Genomic DNA, 17,156 nt, shown 5'->3' with positions numbered 1-17,156 from the left:
GTAGAGCCGACTCTGGCTCTTCCTGTACAGTGCGTCTGTGTTATGAGTCCAGTCCAGTTTGTGGTTCAGATGAACACCCAGGTACTTGTATGAGTCTACTCTCTCAATGTCCCATCTCAGGATGTTCACTGGTGAGGGGGCAGCAGAGTGGCGTCTGCGGAAGTCTACCACAATCTCCTTGGTCTTCCCCGCGTTGATGAGGAGGTGGTTCCGCTGACACCAGTCCACAAAGTCTTGCGGCAGTCCTCTGTACTCCGCGTCATCGTCATCCGTGATGAGTCCGATGATGGCAGAATCATCAGAGAACTTCTGCAGGACACAGCTGTCTGTGTCGTGTCTGAGGTCTGCAGTGTAAAGGGTGAAGCCTGAGATGGTTTTTAGGCTTCTCCACACTCCCTGAATGTTCTTTTGCTGCAGCTGCTCCTCCATCCTCCTCTTGTAGCCGGCTCCTTCTGCACAGCCCTCAGCTCCTCCTTGTTCCCTGACCTGAAGGCTCTCTTCTTCTCCTTCAGCAGAGCCTTCAGTTCACGGTTAATCCACGGCTTGTTGTTTGGAAAACACTGCACCGTCAGGAAGGGAACGGTGTTCTCAAAACAAAAATGTATGTAGTCCGTGATGCACTCTGTGATGGTGTTGATGTCCTCCCCATGGTTGTAAAGCTCGGTCCAGATAGTGGTGCTAAGGCAGTCCCTCAGAGCCTCCTCGCTCTCAGCAGACCACATCCTCACCACACGGGGGACCACAGGCTGCCTGCGAAGTTGACATGAGTAAGAAAATGGGAAGTGGACAGAAGACAGGAGGAGTTGTTTATTGGATCCCTTTAGAGTAAGATTTGGATACGCTTAAGAAGTGCTTTAAGGAAGGTTGTCTGTCATGATTGAATTTAAGGATGAGGTACTTGTATGTTGGTCATATGTGTTACAATGAGAGTGTTTGTGCCACCGCCTCTGTTGTGTTATAAATGCCAGAGGTATGGGCACATCGCATCTGACTGCAAAGGGTAATTAACGTGTGGAAGGTGTGGAGGAGAGCATGATTTTGCTTGTGGAGTTCAGGAGAAGTGTGTGAACAACGGAGGGGTGTGTCTGTCATAAAGACAGTGAGGCAAAGAAGAAAGCAGTGGAAATCCAAAAATTCAGAACCGATGAAAAAGTGAATTACGTGGAAGCAGCAAGAAAGGTGCGAGAAACACAACTAGTGACCTAAACAGTACAAGAAATGTTGTAGACTTGAGAGGAGAAGGAGGAGGAGGAGAAGAAGAAGGAGGAGAAGAAGAAGAAGGAGAAGAAGGAGGAGGAGGAGGAGGAGGAGGAGGAGGAGGAGGAGGAGGAGGAGGAGGAGGAGGAGGAGAAGAAGAAGAACAAGAAGAAGAACAAGAAGAAGAACAAGAAGAAGAACAAGAAGAAGAAGAAGAACAAGAAGAAGAACAAGAAGAAGAACAAGAAGAAGAACAAGAAGAAGAACAAGAAGAAGAACAAGAACAAGAACAAGAACAAGAACAAGAACAAGAACAAGAACAAGAACAAGAACAAGAACAAGAACAAGAACAAGAACAAGAACAAGAACAAGAACAAGAACAAGAACAACTTTCACCACCAGTGCTGCGCATGTGCGGGGCTCCTCCCGCACGCAGACTTCCGCGTGAGCTGCGCTGCGTGTACGTGTTATGAAAGGAAGAGGCGGAAGTGCGCACTGCTGTATGGTCGCGCGTTGGAGGTGGAAACGGTTTGACGCTGGTCCCGAGAGATTACCGTGAGAATAGCCCTCAGTGAACGTCGTATGTGCGGCCAAATTGAGGGAAAAGCCTGTGGACGTACGCGCTGAGCTTCATGGGCGGAGTGACCTGAACAGGTGAGCCTTAAATTTGAACCGCGGTGGAGTTGTTTGGATATAGGATATTCGACATATTCGCTCAAACGGACGATATTACATGACTAGTACCGCGTTAGATGCATGATACGCGCGTGTGTTCGCTTGAGTTCTCGGCAAACGTTCCGTGCTGTCTTTAGAGACAGTCAACAATTACGCATAATATAAGAGTTCTCTGGATATCTTCGCTTTTGAAAGAAACGATTCAAATTCAAATTTGAAGCCTGACCAGCGTTACTCGTCCGTGGATAAAATATGTATGACTTCCGTGTATGAGACACGGATGTGTGTGTGTGTGTGTGTGTGTATGTGTCTGCTGCGTTTAAAAAAATACGAATACCTTAATTACTATTGTCTCGAAGGTTGATAACATGACATGAAGTTAACCATATGAAAAATAAATACAAATAAACAAGGGGATTAAATTATTGTAAGGCATACATAAATACACAGTTGGGTCAATTGAATTAAAGCAGAAGGTGTGATAAAGTTTAAATTTCGCGGGATAGGCAATTTAACATATTTGGAGAAGGCCTTTTCCAGCATATAAGGCTGAATTGACGGAAGTTTAATATAATCATGGACCAGAACAGAATTTTGGATAAGGTGGATCAATGCTGTTGGAATAGCTTTACAAATTTGATAATATTCTCTATGTGTACAAACCAAATTTAAAATGGTGAACAAATCCCCTATGGTCAAACAGTTCCCCATTACGGCCCATTATATCAGTTACAAACAGAATTCCTTTGTTAGCCCATTCAGACTTGAATACTGACTTCCTGTTGATTATTATTGATCTGCTGTTCCACAGGACTGACTCATAGAAAGTAGTTATGTGTGAATATAATTGTCCATGAACGCAATATTTGGACAGAGCAATTGGAATCTTGGTTCACATAGTGTCACGGTAAAAAAAAATCTAGACCGCAAAAATGATCAAAAATAGCCCTAGGAATGCGAAACCACATTAAGTTGGATGAAGAAAAAGTTCTTAACACATAGCTCTCATGTCAGCCACCGGCCTGAAGCTGTTGAGGTCTTTAGCAGGAGGTCTTCCAGACCTGTGGTACTACCCTCGGCTTCAGGCTCATGTTGAAGACATGCTCCATAACTCCACACAGTTCATCAGCACAGGACTTAAGGAGCCTGGGGTTGATGCCGTCAGGTCCTGCTGCCTTCCTCACTTTAATCCTCTTCAGCTTTCTCCTCACCTGTGCTGTTATGACAGTCAGTGTTTGGCAGGGGACTGTGTGCTGGGGGGATGGGTGGGTCCAGGTGGAGTGGTGAGCTGATGGGCCGGAGCAGAGGTGTGAAGAGGAACGGGTGCGGCCCATTGTCCAGCTATGGATGAGGGAGCATGCAGCTGTGCAGAGGGAGGGGTAGGTGATTGATCAAACCTCAGGAAGTGAGAATTAAGCTCATTCACCCACTGTAGGTCTCCCTCCGTCCGTAAACAGGTTGTCCCCAGTTTTTATTTCATTTTTCAACACTTTAACAGTGCACCTTTCTTTGAGATAGCTTAAATAAGAAATAATAGTCCAAAATTTCAATTAAATAAAAATAGCAGCTCAACTTAAAATACCCAGCAGAAATGTAAACAAATAAGCTAATTGCGTATTAAATGAAAGTGCAACAGTGTCAAAGTAAGGCCAGTAATTTGCTTTTCAGAACTGCACTGTTAATACTCTTCTGGCTTAAATAATAAAATGTATGTTTTTCTTGATGAAATCCGTCTGAATGTCTTCGAGACGAGAATAAGCCAGGGGCAGCCAGGGGCAGTGTCCAGGGGCAGTGTCCAGGGGCAGGTAGCCACGGTGTCTATCACGCCGCGTTAGGAAAGAAAGCCCTCATGTACGCAAAGTTGGCAAGAATGCGCAACACAGCCCACACTCTGCACCCCCATCTCACTCATGGCTTTCTTCATATTAGCAGCGTTGTCGCGCAAAATTACATTGACCGGTTGCTTGTCGATGCCAGAGTTGAGTATTTTTTCCTTAATCTGTTAGATGCGCTCTACTATGGGAGCCGCGAAATTCCCGGGCCACGCAGGATCGCACAGTGCAAAACAAAACTATCTATATATCTATCTATATCCATACATTTTTAATCCTCAAGATGCAGCTCTTGGAGCAAATAAATATATTCACTCTGCTCACCCCTAAAGTATCTGACTATGATCTTCTATGATCCTGACTATGAGGCTGCCAGTGTCCAATGGATGAAAAGGCCAAGAAGAGTTGATATGTCTAAATTATTTCAGCATTATAATACTGCCATCACCCATTAGCTAAAACTGTACCAATTTTCATTACATACAATAAAATTCAGTATTATGATACAGTGCTCACATTTGAATCGCTATGTCTTTGTTTATTTATAATTTCCACGATTTCATTACGGTTTGGGCAGCCAATATTTAAATTTCTTGATGGTGGATAGGCATATACACCATGTAATAGTATGTTTAGGGTGCATGTACCTTTGGAAATAATGAAGGTACGTTTAACCATCCTTGGAGGAAAATTCAACCCCATATGAGGCATATTTACCATCCCTTAAAAAAATTCTGGGGCGAGCACTGGTCCGAACAAGGCACCCATCATCCCGGTAATTTAATTAAGGGTTTTCAAAAATACATGATAAATGCACGTAGAAGACCACACATGCACTTGTATGTAATTTGGTTATGAATGTAATTATAGGCTCATTTAGGCGAATTGAACAGGTAGCTCTCAACCAAGTATGTGTTCATAAAGTAGCCCTCAGCCCTCAGAAGGTTAGTGACTCCTAATCTAATTTTGTATACTTTTGACAACCCTGCTTATTAAAGCATAACCAAGCAGATGGCAGTGGTGCTCTGCAATCCTCTGTAGTTTACGGCAGCCCTAATTTTTTTTTTTTTACAAATTATTGATTGATTGTTATATTTTATCAGGCTTTTACTGTGTGTGTGACTTTATTCTGTCTCTTCAAATCTGTATGCAAAAATGATAGTAGGGTGTCTTTTGATTAAAGCTGCTCTGTTTCTGTGGCAGATATGGCAGCTGACAAAGTTGCCATCCTCACAGACGACGAGGAGGAGCAGAAGGGCAGATATGTACTGGAGGAGTCATTTAACCCTGTTACTCTGAAGCAGCATGCAACCCCTGCTCTTGCAGATTTTGCCCCTGATGGGGCTCCTCAGCCCAACCCTGTTGGGTGCTGCCAGAGGCTGTTTCTACGCATCAACACCAACCTCCTCGTCTCCAAAGTCTTCTACTTTTTTTTCTATGCAGCGTATGGCTCTCTGCACCCCCTGCTGGCCGTATACTACAAGCAGCTGGGCATGTCTCCCAGCCGCAGTGGAATGCTGGTGGGCATTCGCTACTTCATCGAATTTTGCAGCGCCCCCTTCTGGGGAGTGGTTGCAGACCGCTTTAAGAAGGGAAAGGTAGTGCTTTTGTTTTCAGTCTTTTGCTGGCTGACGTTCAATCTTGGCATTGGCTTTGTTAAACCAGCAGAAATGAAATGTGTAGAGACCCTTTTGCCCACAACATCTACTACAACACTCACAATTGCAACTACCAGAAGTACTACTACAATTCAAACTACTGCCACTACCTTGCTTACTAACATATCCAGATTGAATGCTGAAATTTGGAACACTTCGGCCTCCCGACGGGGTCTGGGGGTCTCCGCATATCCTGTGAGCCTGGTCCTGCCCTCCAACATCAGTGAATCTGCTCTAGGTGCTGCCAACACCATTGTAGCCCCTCTCAATACCACAAAGGGCATTACCAACTCAATCACAGCCTCCTCCAACTCAACCACACCCGCTCCCGCTGAAGCTCCAAACAGCACCCTGCCCTCGCCAAACAGCACCCACACCCTTGCACCCACCCTTGCCCCAGAGTACCACATCACCTACAACGAGGACCAAGTGGAGTCTATCTTCCTCCTCATCCTGCTGGTGGTTATTGTGGGTGAGTTCTTCAGCGCACCTGCCATCACCATCGTGGACACGGTGACGCTGCAATACCTGGGGAAAGCACGTGATCGCTATGGGCTACAGAGGATGTGGGGGTCCCTGGGGTGGGGACTGGCTATGCTGCTGGTGGGCATCGGAATCGACCACACTCACCTGACTGTCGCTATCGCAGGGCTGGGCTGTATCATACCAGACTTCAGGCTCCATAACTACCGCATGGCTTTCATCGTGTTCGGGGTGCTTATGGGCCTGGCATTCGCTGTGGCCACCCAGTTCCACTTCGAGAATAATGAAGGATACCTGTCTGAAGTGCCTGAGAGCGTGGTGATGGAGCAGCAGCACACACAGGAAGAGGTAAGGCCTTTATGCCATCTTACAAAATGTGGACTATCAAAATGCTTGTTTTAGGACAGCAACTAATGATAATGTTTTTTTTACAGCTTGAAAGCTTTATTTATTTTTGTAGCATGAAAGGGGAAGAGAGTGGGTTTAGATTATATCTGTAAGGGGGTTCTGGGAATGGCGTACGTGTGAATGGCATGGCTGCACTTCTCTTTCACATTTCTTAATTTTACCCACATAACCCCAAAAAACAAGCAGTGTTCATGAGTCCAACGGCAGAGGGAAAGAAACTGTTCTTGGTTCTTCAGGTTCTGGTCAGGATGGACCGTACCCTCCTGCCTGAGGGGAATGGCTCAAATTGTCCATGTCCAGGTTGAGAAGGATCGGCTGTGATCCCACCTTTTCGTCCCAGAGTCCTGGAAATGTACAGGTCTATCTATCGATTCTTTTCTTCGATGAATCGAGTAATTGGTTAATTTTTTTGTACTACCAGTAAACCATTTAAGAGGATATAAAATATTTTTTTAAATAAACATTATAGTTCATAGTAATTAACAAATAACAAATTGAGTTTCTTAATTTCACATCAGTATGTTTCCAAAACGGCAACATTTCACTTCAGTCCAAACTGTTCTGTTTGTATATAAAGAATATATATATAAAGGACTAATTCACTTGTCACCACATAGTTTTAGTTTGTTAACAGTTACAGTAGCTATGAATTAATTTGTGTTTCTGTCACATAACTTAAAATAAGACATTTGTTCGTAAAACTTAATTTTGGGTGGGACCAGTGATGCCTGGTGTTTTTGAGCTGTGGCTCTGCATTTGCGGCGTTGGCTCCGTGTGCCGGTCACTTTGGCCTCGGTGACGTCGCGGACTGTCTGTTTCACATCAGATTATTATAATATGGTCGTGGTCCTCTTGCTATTTCCATGGACGTATTTGCTGTTTCAAGGCGCAGCAGAAGAGAGAGCGGCGTGTTTTAAACATACAAGTGTGATCAGGGTTGTTGCGTGGGGAGCACGAGTATGGAGTGGGGGCTCAGCGGTGGCGGGACTAGGACGCGGGGCGGGCGGCACACGGCGCTAGTTGCGGTGGTTAGAGTGGCAGCTCGGGACACCGTGCTCTTTCACACAACAAAACTCTTCCCGGTCGCACTCGTGGTTTTAAAACAAGCCGCTCTCTCCTCTGTTGTGCTTTATTTGCTACAGGTCCGAGCGGAACAAGCTCCGTGGGAAACAAAAGCGCCACAAGTTGTTCTGTGCGCTCCGCTTGCCACAGAATCCACGTGTTTTCAATGAAATATGTAAATGAAACAAAACATCGAGCTAATTGAATAATAATCAAAGCTTTTTTGTAATCGAATTACTCGGCTCTACTTTACCACCAGAACAAGTTCCTATTGTAACACTCCCAATGGGAAATTACCAATCAAAATTATTGGGTTATGATAATTTAACTGTCCTTGCAGATGTGATATGCATTTAAACTTGAAATTAAAGATAGACACAGCTTTTAACAACAACAAATTATATTTGAACCCTTTAAACGATAACAAAATATATCCCCAAAAAGTTTGTGTAGGGCCCCTTTAAGTCTCTCTGCCCTTGGCGCAGGTGCTCCCAGTGTCTATAAACTATCCCCGTGTTCAGCAGTAGTCCACAAAGTCAAAGAATAAATCCTCTCCGATAGGTACTCCAAAAAAAGACAGTTCTTAAATCCCGCAACCGTATAAAAAATACGAATGCGCCGCGTAGCGTGCAGCGGTGCGCGTGTCTGTGCCATCACCACCGCGCCGAGCAAACAAACAAAAAGAATGATCTACCGGTCTGCCGCTCTGGGTCCGGACTGTCCAACAAACTAGGCACTTGATCACTGCTCCAAAATCCGGGTTATATTCCACAAACGTTTGGCCTGGTGTCCGCGCTAGTCCTTGGCCCCCCAGCCCTCAGCCGCCTTGCCGTGTGTCCACAAGAGAGAACACGAGCGCACACCTGCGCCCCATTAAATTAACCCCGACCCCGCTGACGAGCAATCAGCTGAGCCAAAATCAAACATACCTACACACCATTAATAATAAAGATAAAGCATCACAACAATTAAATACATTCATAATTTTATGTTGCCTGTGCTACACTATGTGAATTTTGTTCATTGACAAATGGCAATAAACCTTATTCTGATTCTGATTTATACCTTTCGTTGTCCAGACTTATAAAACTTGTTTCTGTGCTGTTAGGTGTGAAATTGTGATAATAAGCCAACCATTTTAAGATTTTAACATCTTTGTTTAGTTTGCATGTTTTGATCAGCTCCACCTCCCCCAAATGACTCAACCGTCTGTCATCTGCCAGTAATAGTCCAGCAGTTAAGACTAAAATCTGTAGAAATTGTTCACTATTTGGGGAAATCATGAACATTTCTGGACATGAATGACATGGTAGAGGAATCATTTTTTATCCTCCTCCACACCTCCAGGTGGTGGCAATCTTGGATTTTGAAAAATGCAATATTTAACACATTGTGTTGCATAAGAATAATTAGCCATGACAAATTAGCATTCTAACAATGTTTATTGACAAGCTACAAGTGCTGAAGCTTATCAAGAGTGACCAAGACTGCAGAATGGAGCCATATTGAAATCCAAGATGGCCACCATCAATGAAGTTTCAAACCGTAAACGGTATAGCATTTTTAGTGTTCCTTCAACTTGTGAAATGCAAAGCAAACACAACACGATAAGATCTGACAATTTCTGACTTATTTGTATAAAATTATTTTATTTTCAATGTTCATAAAGTTAAGCTACATTTTGTATTTAGAAAATATAGCAATTTTAAGCTACATTTTGTAATGTTCATGAACGTGTCCATCTTTGAATGTTCATTGTTTTTCTCTAGTACATCATCATTAGTCTTGCTAACAATGTCCATCCCAGTCACAAAGTGAGGTACACTGGAGGTTTGCTTTGTAGCATTTGCAGTTACCCTACAAGTAACCTTGCAGTGACAGCAGAGATGTTCATAGCAAGCTTTAGATGCCTCACTCAATGAAGTTCACACTGGAATCCACCCATTGTTTTCGCTCTTCCATCTCCAGTCTTGTAGGTCAGGGTCGCCAAGCACTACAACCAAAGCCTTCCCCCAAATGTGACCGGCCTGGTAAGATGCTCTCTTGGTATGTTCCTTCAAAGCTGCAGATGTAGGTGGGATGTGTGCTATATCTCAAAACAATCTCAAAACGTTCCATCACTCTCATGATGTAATCTCGAAGACGCAGCGGTTCTCTTGACAATGTATGGAAAACTGGTGTTGCATCTGGATATGCCTTCCAAGTCTCAAGCAGATTTCTTAACATGGTTGATGAAGTAGGACACTGTGTCACATCCTGTGAAGGCATAAAAAAATGTCAATGCTTCTGCCTTCTGCTGTCCCAATTTTGCAGTAATCTGATGGATAGGAATGTATCTGAATTTCTTCCCTGTCCCAAAGGCCACCTAGATTCATTCAGAGCTAGTTTGTTTGAAAGTCACAACAGCTATCACAACATCTGTATCAACTGTCCAAATTAGATCATTGTTGTGTCCCTTTTTAGACATATCTTTCACATGGATGAAGATTCTGCTATCTGCGTCCTTGTGTCTGCAGGGTCCAAGTGGCTTTGTATTACCTTCTTTGGAAGAACACAACATTCTGTCATCTATGGTGCTATACACAAGCTTGCCTTCAGGTATATCAAAACAAACACTTTTTTCAGCTAGGTATCCTCAATTCATGTTTTATATATGGAATGAAGACTTGGTTTGCATAGTCTTCCATCGCAACAGCAGTTCCTCGAGGTAGAAGGTGAACCACAGCAGGACCATCATATACTTTTGCCTGAACCTGTGGCACATCATCTGGTAGCACAATGTCGTCTCCTAGACAGTCGAGTAAGAGGTATTTGTCTCCTTGCTTCATTTGACCTCCTACTGAAAGTGATGGTGGGCTTGGTTGGTTTTCATGGCGAAAGAACTCATTGAGATCTCCTTCTCTTTGTTGACTTGCAACATAAAGTCGGGAAAAGAGAGCACGGCCATTCTTGAGTTCACAAATCTTGCCTTGAGTTTTACTTTAGTTCAGAGTTGGTTTGCTGAATAGACATAGGTTTTTACGAGTAATGGTTGCATTGATGGGTTTTACCCTTGATGTAAAGCGTTCTTCTACAAATGTATCATACTTGTCAAGATCATACATGTTTTGCATAGATTCATTGACCTCCTTTGGCATCACTTTCATTACCAACTATGTTGGGAAAGCCATGTAACACCAAATATTTTTCAAGAATTTGCCTTTTTTTCCATTGATAAATTGATTTCAAATCAAATCAATTTATTTTTGTAAGGCCCAAAATCACAACAACAGTTGCCTCTGAGGGCCACAGGGAGAAATGAATCAACAATGTCTGTGGTGGCGATGAAGTCAGACAATGTCTGTGGTGGCGAGGGACGATGTCCCAGGGTCCTCTGTCCTTAGACTCTCCTTCTCGGCCAGGAAAAACTACAAAAAAACCTCTTTGGGGAAAAAAGCGTAGAAACCTGGAGGAGTTCCAGAGTGAAGGAGAGATCCGACTCTCACAGACGGACAGACGGACACGAGGGAGACTGGAGCTGGACCCACTCTTCAGGCAGATGAGGGACCGACTGAAGATGAGGGACCGACTGAGTCAACATTTACCATCAACATCTCAAGCGGAGAGATTACTGTAACAGACCAGATTTTAGATAGATGTCGGAGTGTCATTGTGTGCAGTTAAGTGTCTTCAATTCAAATAATTCCTATTAATATTTAGGTCTATTTCTCTCACATCATAGAAAACTGTTGAAATACTTACATCCTTTTTCTCATTATGGAGAAATTCTTCCTTGAATCAGTCATCCTTTTAATCTGTGCAAATGTTGAAGCTACATTGCCTCTACTGTTATGATGATGTTCAAGCCACGTCATGACGTCATCACAATGACGTTATGTGCTAAAATAGGCTAATTTGGCATTTATTTTTGAGGAAACTTATAATATGGTCATCTGGAACTAATAAATTATCTAAAATGGCTGTATAAGGCATCGAAAATACAGAACACTAGTTGGCATCGCGCGGAGCGGACACCGGAGTGGAGAACGCGCGGAGCGGACACCGGAGTGGAGAACGCGCGGAGCGGACACCGGCGTGGAGGGGAGGGGGGGGCGGCGAGGACGGCGCGGGGAGGACGACGGAGGACGACTCGCTGGGAGGAGGAGGAGCGGAGGAGGCGCGGGGCGGAGGAGGCGCGGGGCGGAGGAGGCGCGGGGCGGAGGAGGCGCGGGGCGGAGGACGCGCAGTTCTATGAGCGAAAAAAAAAAAAACTAAAAATCCGGCCGACCGGATTAAAACTTTTGGCGGGCCGTATGTTTGACACCCCTGGTCTAGAGCCATGGCATCATAATGATGGTAATATGATGGTAATAAGAGGTGGATTCATTCGGGTGGGACTGTGTATGACCTCACTGAAGGCCCCAGACCCATGGCCCGCCACTGGTTCTGAGTGTAAAACACGATAAATCTACTGTTACACGCTCCTGCGCGCCGCGTCCCTCTCCCTTATATTTCGCTCGCCTGTTCAATATATGTAAAAATCCGTAAACCAGGTAATAAAATAACTACGGCCTTACTAGTTAAATCTTGATTTTTTTCGAGGAATTTCGAAACAGGGGCACGGGGGCCCAACCCCGTGCCCGCCGGTGATTAGAGGTGCCACGGGCCCCGGGCCCCGGGCCCCGCATATATTTCGAGGCCTGGTCTTCCTTGTTGACTCATCTCTCGTCCTTGTTCTTAGAATTAGGTGGATCAAACGGTGATTTTAATACCATGTTTTGCAGCAGCAGGTGATGTGCGTCCACTCAGTGACTCCCCATACCTCAAGTTATGTCACGTTTTTTCATAACACAATTTTTCACAAGAAAATGCTAAAAAAGCCAAGAGGCAAACCACTTTCATGTGTTTGACTGTCCTGTTGCTCAAAAATATTGGACTGAAATAAATAATGCACTGCAGACTGATTTTGAGATCGCCATCCCACTCAAATTTAGAACTATGTACTCAAAGCTCCTGCCATGGACACCATGAATAGATAACTTTGGAACATACTTTTGGCAGCAAGAAAAAAGGCCATAACAAAGGAATGGATGACTCAACCCCACTGACGATCAAGAACTAAACTGCCATAGTAACAGACAGACTAGTTTGAACCAATTTGACCGACTAAGGCCAAACAGATGTATATTTTATGCTTTTTTTTGTTTTATATTTCATGTCTATTTTAAAATCTGCTCTCTGGTCATGTTCTTGTTGTTGTTTGTTTTTGTGTCTAATGTTTTTTTTAATTGGGGGAAAAAAGAAGAAGGAAGAAGAAAAGTAAAGAACCCTCTTATTGCAAGGGGAATTTTTTCTCATTAGGGGCATAAACATCTGCATCTTTTATCTATTCAGGATAGAACCTCCTTTCTAGTATGAGTTTTCTCCACACCGGAGTTGAGCATGGTTTGGAACAACCCAAAAACATGCATAGTGTGTAAAATCCTCCTGGTACAGTAATTGTGACCAAGCCTAGCACAAAAATGGGTCACCTGGAGATACCGCAGCAGCATTGAAGGATGGATTAAATGTAGAACATGAATTTCCCTACAGGGACAATAAAGTGTACCTTAAATTTGTCCTTATTGTAGAAAACCTCCATACTGGGCTACTTTTGAGGAGTATAAAGATACTACTTCCCATATTATTCTTTTATTGAAACCTGTGTGTGGAATGGACCAAAGTTCTCTCTCGGGATAAATCATCAGGAGCACAAACACTGTATCCTCATATAAAGAGTCCTCTCGGGCTGTGGCTCAAACAAAGGTTATTCAAATTTGAGTTAGTACTTAATCTATGTGAACTATAGTGAAGATTTGTAAGTGTCTGCTTGTTGTTAGTTGCTTTACCGATCAGGTGATTGTGGAGAGGGACTCTTCAGCTGCCCTATGGCCACCTAAACCGGTGGTCACCAACCCGTTGATTGCGATCTACGGTACTGTGGCTTGATCCCAAAGCCCTACTTCTATGTTTATTGTCCTGTGTACAAGTGACTGGATAAATGTGATGAACAACCAGTTTATTACACACAGGGGTCGACACTAGCATGAGTGAACCGCAAGCTTCTATCAGCATGGGTACGTTTGTCAGCTTCACTGCGAGTTAAGCACCGCTGTCGCTAGGGATGCATACCTAAACCCGCGTTCAGGTTCAAGTCCGTATTCGAATCCAGAGGTTTAGGTTCAGGTCCGGACTCATTAGGTCCGGACCTAAACCATGCCATATTTGCATAATGTTACAACAGCGTAACACAAGCTACTTTGCTAAATTAAGTTGAAGCCACTTGAACAAGGACGACTATCAAACACAAGGCTTACCTGCAGATTGAAATAAACTCAACTTGTCTGGGGTATTCACTGTTTTTTAACAGAAGTTACAACTTACAAATCACAAGCTACTAGCTAGCTGCTAAACTATAGCTTAACAGTTAACACACATCACTTGAGGAACAACTCAAGACTCAACTCAACAACAAGAGCATGTTGAGTATTGTTGACAGTCAGTCTGGGTCAAGGGTCAAAGCAGCTGTTTCATCTGATACAATGTTTTGCCTTTAGACACATTTCCACTCTTTAATGTTGCTGATCCATTGGCATCAAAAGTCAGGTAGAAACCTTCAAACAGACAATGCACCAGTGTAAATAATTAAGTCACAGTTTAAAATAACAGAGTTACAAAAACTAGCATAAAAGTCAACTTGAATCACTATAAAGCAATCAACTTAGCAGTATCAAAAGTAGAATATGAAAATATTTTACACAACACATCAAAATAATACATCATATTGGGAGCATTAAACACCAGACCATATTTAACAACTGTAGAATATAAATACAAAATACTATTACAAAATATAAACTCCAATTAATGAATGCAGCAATTAAGCAATATTACTTTGACTTTACTATGTATTTACTTAAAGCCAAATACATCACACCACAACATAACACTTAAGTTATTTCATTCATATTTACACGACCCAAGACCCAGACAAGACCCCACGCTGACCCCGCCCCTTTACCACGCGAGGACGCACACAGCATATTAACGATCACAACATCGCACGCGGTGGCCACGGCTTAAAGCCGGCTGCAGCTTCAATGTTCACATGTGGATACACGGTTCTGCACAGCTCGACACGTACGAGGCGCTCCTGTCTCTCACACGTACGAGGCGCTCCTGTCTCTCACATGTACGAGGCGCTCCTGTCTCTCACATCTTTAAACTTATTTCGCCGGCTTCAACTTATGCCCGGAAGACGCGTGCGTCACTATGTAGGGTCCGTGTGCGCTATTGACGTCGGCGCATGGCAGTGTTTACGTCTTTTCCAGCGCGAATTTCGCGATCAATGGAAGGTTTAAGATGGTCTAGATTCTAGAACAAAAAGGATATAGTATGTCAGTGCTATATTTTTTATGAGTCCAGAACGAATCACCGGGGTTTTGTTTTTTTTGGACCTGAACCGAAACGTTTTTACAAGTCCAGATCCGGTCCGTCGTAGCGCTATGCATCCCTAGCTGTCGCATTACTGGAGTGCACAGCTCAAGTCCTCGTTGATGAGCCCACAGCGGAGCACCGGCTTGAAGGATGGAAGAGGGAGAGAGAGAAAGAGAGAGGGAGTGTGTGAGAGGAGATTGAGGAGAAAGAGAAGATTTGTATTGCCATAGCATAATTCTTCCTGTCACTGATTGAGATGAGGGAAGCATCAACTACCCTGTGGCGGCCTAGACTATTTGCAGGCTTGACGTCCCAATGAAGTTCAGACACCCAGTGGGAGGGTCATGACAGCTATTGATGTCCCAACCTACACTGTACAATGTACAAGTAGGAGGAAAGTATCGGATTTTATTTTAAGTTGCTAAAGTAACTGTAACTGCGGGTCAGTTTCCATTTAAAATCTTAAGAATTATTTGGTGCAATTTAACTGCCCTCTATTTCCACTTTAAATTTAATGTCCTTTAAACCTCAGACGTCATGTGAACATGTTCATTCTTGTCCCCCCCAGGCCCTTCCACAGTCCTCAGAGCAGAGCGTGGAGCCGGAGTTCCACTACAGCAGCCTCTTGAAGCTCATGTGTAGCGTGCGCTACAGCTCCGTGCTCTTTGTGGCCTGGTTCATGGGCTTCGGCTATGGTTTTGTCTTCACCTTCCTCTTCTGGCACCTGGAGGACCTGCACGGCACCACTACGCTGTTCGGAGTCTGCTCTGTGCTGAGTCATGTGTCAGAGCTTGCAGCCTACTTCACCAGCCACAAGCTAATTGAGCTGGTGGGGCATGTCAGGTAAGACATTTTACATCTTAAATTTTGTTAGATGCACTATGGCGTCATTTTGACCTGCCCAGACCAGTTTGCTTTAGAGCACTTTGGAACGTTTTTTCTTATGGCAAAGTGTGTCTCTATGCTCATGACTTGGCTTTGGGTCCAGCGTGCTACGTGAGCGTGTAAAATGTTTTCTTACCCAATATAATCATTCTTGAATTATACTTAAATCATCCAAATTCCAGCAATTCACACAAATACAAGTGTTTCACATTTGGTGAAGTCTCATAATTGCCATCACAATTTAAATTCAAACAAAACAATTGTGACACAAGTATATTTAAATTCAATCTTTCAATCTATACTCCAAAAACTTCTGTGTGTTTTTTATCTGTATGCTTATGTCCCATTCACTTAAACTTCAGAAAGCTGCTCACAGATGAGAGAAATTATTATCTATTAAACAATGTGAATGTAAGTTAATTAAGAATTTCACAGTTTTGTCATTTGTCAATAATTGTGAATACATATAATTTCCAACACTGAAACACAAAAAAATGACATTGTGACATCCCATATTGCTGGATCCTGCATCAATTCAACTAAATTTGTACCTTTTTGTACCTCAAAGGGTGACAGTGAAAAACAGATCGAACAATGTTCAAACAAATTACAAAGTTATATACTTTGGGCGCCCTGCGATAAATGTGTTTTTTTCAGACAATACTTGACTAGTTTTCCTTCTTAATGATCAGTTTGGACATGTTGGCTCCAGATAACTTTATTGTAAGAGGTTTTAAGAAGGAGAAGCGATGGAGTGTATGCTCAGACACAGAGACTGAGGAGGAGCTGTTTGTTTCAGGAGGAGGCGACATGGACACAATGTTGACACACGGACTGGGTAGGTTCAGAGAGATACTTTAGTCTGAGAAATAATATAAATAAAACAGGAAGTTCACTGAATGGAAAAGTGTTGTGATCATATATTATAGCCTATCTATTATCTAAACACTGAGCTAAATATAAAGTTTTCTTTTTCAAACGTTCCACTTTTCTCATATATATATATATATATATATATATATATATATATATATATATATATATATATATATATATATATATATATATATATATATATATATATATATATATATATATATATATATATATATATATATATATATATATATATATATATATATATTAGTCCCATCTTGATCAAGATGGGACAATTAAGCTGGACAACAAGTGTAGGACTATTTATAGTTTATTTGTTTGTTCTGTTTCTTTTGTTTTTGGATATGTATAAAAGAAAACTGAAGATTAAAGCTACTGAATTTAAGATTAAGTAGTGTAGTCTGTGGAGAAACTGGTGTGTTTGCAAGTCTAAGGCGTGGTTATTTAAACAATCAATGTCTAATATTGACTCATATGAACAAACAGGTTTAGGCCCAATCCCAATTCTACCCCTCAGCCCTTTGCTTCAGCCCTACCCCTTAATTTTGCGCATTCACAAGAGACAAAGGCATGCCCCATTTGTCTTTAACTCGTTGCTCATTAG

At 42.8% G+C, this 17,156-nt stretch overlaps 1 protein-coding gene across 2 annotated transcripts in view; it reads left to right on the top strand.

Moving 5' to 3' along the window:
• The first annotated feature begins 1,716 nt into the window (after positions 1–1,716).
• Positions 1,717–17,156, top strand: part of LOC140361146 (major facilitator superfamily domain-containing protein 6-A-like) — a 58,516-nt gene continuing 43,076 nt past the window's right edge. The window contains exons 1-3 of one of the 2 annotated variants that reach the window (XM_072446785.1): positions 1,717–1,851; positions 4,908–6,193; positions 15,339–15,613. In XM_072446785.1, coding sequence (XP_072302886.1) covers positions 4,910–6,193; positions 15,339–15,613 — 1,559 coding nt within the window. In that variant the 5' untranslated portion in view covers positions 1,717–1,851; positions 4,908–4,909. Of the gene's footprint in view, positions 1,852–4,887; positions 6,194–15,338; positions 15,614–17,156 lie in introns of both variants that reach the window. The other variant, XM_072446794.1, reaches the window with a different exon arrangement.

The sequence above is a fragment of the Eucyclogobius newberryi genome, unplaced genomic scaffold (genome assembly GCF_026437365.1).
Source record: "Eucyclogobius newberryi isolate DKJ021-1_F unplaced genomic scaffold, fEucNew1.0.hap1 SCAF_1, whole genome shotgun sequence".
Classification (NCBI taxonomy): domain Eukaryota; kingdom Metazoa; phylum Chordata; class Actinopteri; order Gobiiformes; family Gobiidae; genus Eucyclogobius; species Eucyclogobius newberryi.
This window is presented reverse-complemented; position numbering and strand designations above follow the sequence as displayed.